At 32.5% G+C, this 8,523-nt stretch overlaps 1 protein-coding gene across 1 annotated transcript; it reads left to right on the top strand.

Moving 5' to 3' along the window:
* The first annotated feature begins 2,219 nt into the window (after window positions 1-2,219).
* On the top strand, window positions 2,220-4,226 carry LOC113052419 (uncharacterized). Its single transcript, XM_026216863.1, has 5 exons — window positions 2,220-2,289; window positions 2,440-2,790; window positions 2,914-3,273; window positions 3,693-3,809; window positions 4,177-4,226. The coding sequence occupies exons 1-5, from the start codon at window positions 2,259-2,261 to the stop codon at window positions 4,224-4,226; spliced, it is 909 nt and encodes a 302-aa protein (XP_026072648.1). The 5' UTR covers window positions 2,220-2,258.
* The last annotated feature ends 4,297 nt before the right edge of the window (window positions 4,227-8,523 follow it).

The following is an 8,523-nucleotide window of genomic DNA, read 5'->3' on the forward strand; positions in this document are numbered from 1 at the left end:
AACAAACGCTCCTCCTTCTTCACAACGAACATTGACAGTTATGGAAATAACAGAACTGAGCTACAAAGCTGTCTAAAATAATGTGAGAACAAATCAATTTTGTTGCACACAGCTGTAGTTGAGATTTGTGTATATTAACAACATTAATGTGGACACTGTATATAATAACAAACATTACAGATTAATTATAAGACTTTTAAATTAAGATTTAGTAATTTTCTGGATGAAAATAGCAGGTGGAAAAGCAACTTTAATAAACATCTATGATTAAAAATTCTAAAGCAAAAAGTCAAAATATCCTCCTGAATCAATTGTGAGACCAGAGCTGTTAAGCAGGAATAAAATGTGATCTATGGATTTCACTCATGCTAATAAACCTACCTTACATTTAGAGGAACAAATAGACCTTTGTGTACAAAAGAAATGTGAGCAACTGATCTGTTGTTTGTAGTTTGCACAGGCTTGATGCAACTTGCACTTGTGGTTTTGGACTTTGAGCCCAACCTATTTCTCAGTTTGCAACCAGCCTGTAAGAATGAAAATAGAAAAAAGCATTGAGAAAGCCCCCAGCAGAGTTCACATTTCTGTGGTCAGAAGTTTCCGTACCAGCTTAAGTGTAGTGTAAAAACTGTTACTTTTAGAAGTATGACAATTGTCCTCATACCTTCAAGGCGAAATGTCACCAAATGGTCTGATTTACAGTAAAAACATCAAAACAATGCACCAACACAATGCAAATAATTTCATTACCTATACAAGATGAAATTATCTATGCTAACATCATAAAACTTTTATAAATTCACAATTAACCCTAAATCACATCTATCTTTTTTTACCTTAAATTGCACACATTGTATATTTTTTTCTTTTGTTTATTTTTTAATAACTTTTTGAAAAGCAATAGGGTCAAATGTTTCCTACAAATACTTAGCAATGCATAACCTTTTAAACAAAAACACACAAAACAAGCACATATGTTCAGTATATTTGCTGTTAAGTGTGTGAATCACATGACCAAAGACAATATTATTGAGGATTTTTGATTTGAGACAATCAATCAAAACATGAATTTTGAGGTTGTATTGCATAGTCTTAAATAAGACACTTTTGATATGTAGTTGGCTCATTAACAATTTCATTTTATTACTCTTTATAATTAATTATCTTAATTAAAAATGTAATGTGCAAGTATAAATAATTTATATTGTGTGTGTAATTTATATTATATTTGATCTAGTTTGATCTCATAGTGACTTTAAGGCCCACTGATTCCCTTATGTCAGTCTTTTTCTGAATATCTTTGCGATTAGAATCTTTGATTGATTTGAATCTCCATCATTACATCTCAGCTTCAGTATAAATACAAATAAAATAAATAAACAAAAATATGCATTTAGCAGATGCTTTTATCCAAAGCGACTTACAGTGCATTCAGGCTAACATTTTTAACCTAACATGTGTTTCCTGGAAATTGAAATAACAACCTTGTGCTACTAACACAATGCTCTACCATTTGAGCCACAGGAACACTATAGACAGACACTATACCGTATTGGTATTATTTTCTGTTACTGGAATTGATAGCATTGTGGTCATAAATTTAAAGTGCATAACTACTGAAGCATTATTTTGTTGAAGCCATGAACTCAGTTAACATGATTCAGCACCATGGACAAGGACATGTGGAACAATAGAGCCTTCCAGCTCTACTTCTTGTGTAAATGTAAACAGAAAAAATTAAAATGTAAAAACAAGCTTGATTAAGCTCTACACAGCCTACAAAACCTAGTAACCTCATCTACACAGGCCAAGCATCACCCCCTCACATAGAGCTGCTGTGGTTTTTAACTGGTTAAGGCACATACTTAATTCATTTAGTTTTTCCCCAAGTTAATTTCAATTAATTTAAAATGTACAATTAAAAAGCAACAAGTACTTCAAAGAGAAAAACTGATCACTGCACAATTAGACATCAAAACGTTATTCATTACTTAATGCAGCAATTTTTCAATTTCCACTTTACAGATTGCTAAAGTTCTTTTTTTTTTTTTTTTTTTTTTTTTGGTGTTCATAAGAAGAAGATACATTTCCTTTGCTTGTGAGAGTGTCACCTTACACCTAAAACCTACAGCCAATGACATTTGAATTTGACATATGAGAATATATGAGCATAACCAATCACATCCAGGATCAGTTTCCATTTGATTTAGTCACTTAGATCGTGCATCTGTTATTCTTTGCTAGAAAATCAAAGCAACATGAGCAGAGTTTTACTCCTTACCTTTGTTTGTAAGTACAATTGACATATGTTTTACTGTGCTTAATGAATATAATTATCTAGTCATGGCAAATTATTTATTAATGTTAAATGTGATCATTTTTTATTTATTATCGGACATTTATTCAAAGCAATCCTTAAACAATTTTTTTTCAATTTAGGTTGCGTTGCGGCACAAGGCATTGAGCAGCCAAGACGTTTGCAAGCCTCTAAACTGGGTGATAATGTCACTATTGAGTGCTACTTACCCAATAGAGATTTTAACAATATGATGTGGTACAAGCAGGAGATAGGAATGAAGCTTCAACTCATTTCAAAAAGTTACATTTATCTGACAAAGGTTGAATTTACTGATGGATATAATGATGGTCGTTTTAATGTAACTATAGGTAAAGGCATTTATCATTTAAATATTTCCTTGACAAAAAAGGAAGATATAGCAACATACTTTTGTGGAGTGATAACTTTAGGAGAACTGTCTTTTGGACCTGGAACATTTTTGACACTTTACGGTATGTTTGAACTTTCATTACATGTAATATTTATGCTAAAAAATAATAAATATTGTCTCTAAAGAAGATACTATAAAAGTTATAAAATACTTATTTTAAATGGCTTTTTGTTTTGCTTTAAAGAAGAGCACAACTCAACAATGGTTCTTCAGAAGCCTATTTCAGATAAAGTTCACATTGGAGACAACGTTACGCTCACATGTATAGTCCAAACGGTAGATGAGAAATGTGAAGGAGGACACCATGCTTACTGGTTCAGAGAGGCTGCAGAAGAATCCAGTCCTGGCATCATTTACACTGATGGAGATGTGAGGAAACATGGAGAGATCTGTAAAGATGATTCTGCAAAACAATCCTGTGTTCACACCCTTACAAAGAGGAACCTCAGCCTTTCTGATGCTGGTACTTATTACTGTGCTGTTCTCATGTGCGGAAAGATCATGTTTGGAAATGGAACTAATCTGGAATTCAACTCAACGCCCGGTAAATCCCTTAAACCCGTTTAAGAGAATTACAATTTGTTTATTAATACTTATATTCAGTGTGTTTCTTTGTAATGTTATCATAAATATTTAATCATGTCAGTTTTATTTTTATGCCTTTTGACAAAACATAAATAACAAAATGTTTAATTACATAAAACATAATATATATATATATATATATATATATATATATATATATATATATATATATATATATATATATATATATATACTTTTTACTTTACTTTTTTACTACATAACTCTAATAGTTTGTATATAACTTTGGTTTAAAAAATTAATACAAATTAATTTTCAAAACTAAACATAATTTTTTTAAGTTATCAAGATTTTCATATATATCGTTTTTTTAAGTATTTTTATTTTTAAACTGATTTTTTTTTTTTTTTTTTTTTGCAGATAGCAAGTTGACAACTAGTCCTTTGTTTCTCCTATTGGTGTCATCAAACATAATTTCTATGATAATAATGATCTCACTCGTGACTGTGAAATGGAAAGACCAAGCCAGCTCATCAGGTATCATGTTTTACTTTAAATCAAATTCCTAGTTTTATTTGAAAAACTATGAAGCTCTTTACTTTAAACATTTACTTTGTGTCAGTCAACAGATCACATTATCAAGAGACAGCTGAAAGTATTCAGGTAAATCCTCACAGTTTTTATTTTCATAGTGATGAATTTGATGTAATTTTGATGCCATTTCCAAAGTTTCTTGAAAGCACTGAACAACCGTATATTACGTATGTTTTCTAACATTTTCAGTGTACTTTTTTTATTTTTTTTTATTTTTTAAGTTTAACTTCCTTATAAATATGCATCAAATTATGAACAGGTGCTTTACCAACAGAAATGTTTGAAATGATCAAGAATTTTTCTTTATCAGGATGGAGGTACAGATGTATTGACTTACACATCTGTGAGTTTCAGCAGTAAATCACGGCCCTCTAGAGATGCTAAAAAACACAACATTTCCCAGCATACCGATGTCTATTCACGGATCAGGTCTTAACAGAAGAACCTCAACCTGTTTTCTGTACTTTAGTGATCCAAATGTGCCAATGCATAAATCACGGTGAACTAAACAGTTCAAGATCAAATCTATTATAACATATTATACTATACAATATCTATTTTAAAATAGCTGTTAACATCGAGTCTGCATTCACATCGGAACATTATTTTATTATCTTTTATTTTATATGAGGTTGTTACAGAATACTGCTTAGCCTGGACAGTCAAAGCTAACACATTAGATACCAAACCTGATATCAGGCCTGTTATTCTTACAGGTATTCTTTTTAAATACTTTCCCTTATCCTTGCTGATGTGAAAAGACAACCGAAAACAATTGAGACAACTGTGGTTTTGTGAATATTGCTCTATTTGTCTGAAAAAAATAAAATACAGTTTTTTTTTCCAACATTGATGATGTTAAATAAATGCTGACATTACCTAACCCTTTACATACTAGTGATACTGTGCACCTGAGCTGTGGTTTATTGGAGTGCAAGACCTTCCACTAACTGTATATATACACACACACACACACACACACACACACACAATTACATTTATTATTTATCAAAACACGAGCTCTAGAATGTGACATCATATCTTGTGACCATCATACTGCAGTCTGAATAAGTTTCCTCCAAGTATAATGTTTCCACACAATAATTATTCATGACCATCTTGGAGAAAGATGCAAGTACTTTTGCAAAATCACCATTAAGCAAACAATCAAATGAACATTATGATTGGCTAATTTCATTGTTTAACTCTTGAGTTGTCAAACAAGCAACAGCAGGGTTCTTTAATATTTGTATTTCATTAAAATACATATTACTGAATTATAAATTAGGACATTTTTGAAGTTACTTAACTCTGATAGCAGAGGACTGCACCATGAACTTTCTAGGCCATAGATTATATAATTTATTAGGTGTGGGCGTTTGGAGCCTCACCACCAATGTTTTAAACCAAACAGACTTTCACACACTAATGACAGCCTTTCCTGAGGTGAAAGGTGATTTTGTCTATATGTATATGGTTGTATATATAGGGCATTTTTCTAGAACTTTCTAGGCCATAGATTATATAATTTATTAGGTGTGGGCGTTTGGAGCCTCACCACCAATGTTTTAAACCAAACAGACTTTCACACACTAATGACAGCCTTTCCTGAGGTGAAAGGTGATTTTGTCTTTTGGCTGTATATATAGGGCATTGTTCAAAGCTTGAATCCTCCCCCCCACACACACACACACCCATGCTTCGATCTCTGAGAACTCTGATAATTTGAGAAGCGGTTTTGTTGAAGGTGCCTAGGAAATCACAGCCCTCTAGAGGTGCTAAACAATACAACATTTCCATAAAGCATGATAAACTAATAAAACAAGATATAATCAAAGGAAGCACTGCAGTTATGATGGCTGTGAGTCTGCATTTATGTAAAAAAAAAAATCATTGCTATTATAACATGTTGCCTTTGACATTTCCTCCCTTGCATTACTCCTATTAATATATATTAATATGATTCTCCTATCAACCCTACTTGCGAAGGGCATCTCAGGAACCACACCTCAGTGGTTTGAGTCTTACCTATCAGATAGGTCATTCAAAGTATCTTGGAAAGGTGAGGTGTCCAAGTCACAACATCTAACTACTGGGGTGCCTCAGGGCTCAGTTCCTGGACCACTTCTCTTCTATGTTTATATGGCATCATTAGGTTCTGTCATTCAGTAACATGGCTTTTCATACCACTGCTATGTTGATGACACTCAGCTCTACCTCTCATTCCATCCTGATGATCCAACAGTAGCTACTCGCATCTCAGCTTGACTAACAGACATTTCTTGCTGGATGATGGACCATCACATTCAACTCAACCTTGCCAAGACAAGACTGCTTGTGGTTCCAGCAAACCCATCATTTCATCAACATTTCACCACTAAGTTAGGCACATAAAACATAACTCCTTCAAAAACAGCCAGAAACCTTGGAGAAACCATCCCAAAGAAGCACAAAGTAACTTTTACGGACTTCCCTCCTGGTGGAATGACCTCCCCAACACAATCCGAGCAGCTGAATTCTTAGCCATCTTCAAGAATCGGCTTGAAACCCATCTCTTCCATCTTTATTTGACCCTCTAACTTTACCACTAACTATTCTAATTCTATTCTTAAATTTTTGTTTAGCTACCTTTCAATTTTTTTTTGTTTTCTATTTTCTTTTCATTTATTATGCAATATATATATATATATATATATATATATATATATATATATATATATATATATATATATATATACACATATATATAAACCTCTTGTTGTTTTTGATTGCCTCCACTGTCCTCATTTGTAAGTCGCTTTGGATAAAAGCAGTTCTTTCTGGTTCTCGGATCTGATTGATTGATAGGAGTGCAATACAGGTTTGCTATATTCATATATGTATCCTTCATGTCGCTCTGAGTTTTTAACATCAAAAATATAATTATTATTGTCCAGTAGAATGTACATACAACTACTACTACTTTTAAAACATTATTTATAAGGAATTATCACACACTATTTATTCCATGTTTGAATTTTTTATTGTAAATCCCCTTTGTTTGCCAAAAATAAAATTTGTTAATTATTTAAAAGATAATTATGTGTTATGCCTTCATTCTATAAACAGAAAAATAACACAATGCAGAAATTCGAAATATAAAAAAAAATGGTTAAAAAAATAGGATTTTTAACTAATTGCAGAGATCCGTGGTTATCTGATTATCTAGTTGGGCTATGGAGCAAAGGAGACAGGTACCCGGGAGCACATGAAACAGACATAAACGGATCAGTTAAATCTAGGTTCTGCTTTATTGCTTATGTGATGCATATAGAGTCAAGCAGAAGTGAAATGTTGAGCAATAAGAAAATGTAGCAAGAGGTAAAATATCCTAATTTGGCATTGGTAGGCTATGTCTTATGACCATTGAATAATGTCTATGTCCAAAAATATAGCAAGTGCAGCACAGCACAACAGACACATGATGTTCTGCTTTTCAATCTCACAAATAAAATTCGTTTTTATGATTGGCTAATTCCGTTGTTTAGCTCTGAATAGTCTAACAAGCAGGGTGTTCTTTAACGTGTGTATTTCCTTTAAATACATATTACTGAATTATAAATGTGGACATTTTTGAAGGTATTTTATTCACTAATATGAGAGGACTACATCAGTAACTTTCTAGGTGGGCGTATAGCCACCAATGCTAAAACCAAACAGACTTTCACACACTAATGACAGCTCATCTTTAGTTGAAAGGTGATTTTATCTATACAGTATGTATATAGTGGTCTATATAAGGCACAGTTCAAAGCCTGTCCCCCTTAGATCTCTGAGAACTCTGATCATGTGAGAAGTGGTCTTGTTGGCACTCTTCATACTCAACAACATATGTAAGCTAATTTCCTTTTGATCCATATTACACTATAAGTACTTGAGTATTGCAGAAATACTTATTATAACAGGCATATTTTGTGGTTTCCTCTGTAGGTGAAAAATGAATACGAATGTTTATGAAACATGTAAAGTTGTAAATTGTGACACAAGCTTTTATATTATACAAGAACATAATGGCTTCGTTTTTAGTGCTGAAGGTTCAACAGGACACTTACAATATCAGTGCACGCCGAGTAGCCAAACCGCTTGTGGAAATTTAAGTATCTGTTTTAAAGGTAAGAACTACTTCAGTGATTAACAAGGGTAAAAATATCGTATGAATGTAGGATGCTGATGCTTATATTTATTTTCATACATTATAATTGAACATGTTCAAAACTTTAAATGCTTTGACAATAATAATTTTGAGATTCAACAATTTATTTTTCTATTATTTGTTTCGTATACATTACCTATTTTATGGCTTATTTATTTGCAAAAACAAAATGCATTGTTCCCCCCATGTTTTAGAATATCAAAACTGGCCTTACCATGTGGTGTTTGTCTTCAACACTCTCATCTTGCTTGTGAGTGGAATAATCAATATACTGCTATGTAAAAGACTGAGAAGACAGAGTGAACTGCATGCAGGTACATTTCGGTTATTATATATAGGGCTCCGTTGTTTAACCCCATTATTTATTTTCTACTTCCTTGTTTTTACTTTCCCGGCACTACAAAGCAAGTTTTAATTTGTTTCAGAAGTTTCAGACCCTTCTTCACCAGACATAGCAGAACCTGA

The sequence above is a fragment of the Carassius auratus genome, chromosome 32, assembly GCF_003368295.1.
Source record: "Carassius auratus strain Wakin chromosome 32, ASM336829v1, whole genome shotgun sequence".
NCBI lineage: Eukaryota > Metazoa > Chordata > Actinopteri > Cypriniformes > Cyprinidae > Carassius > Carassius auratus.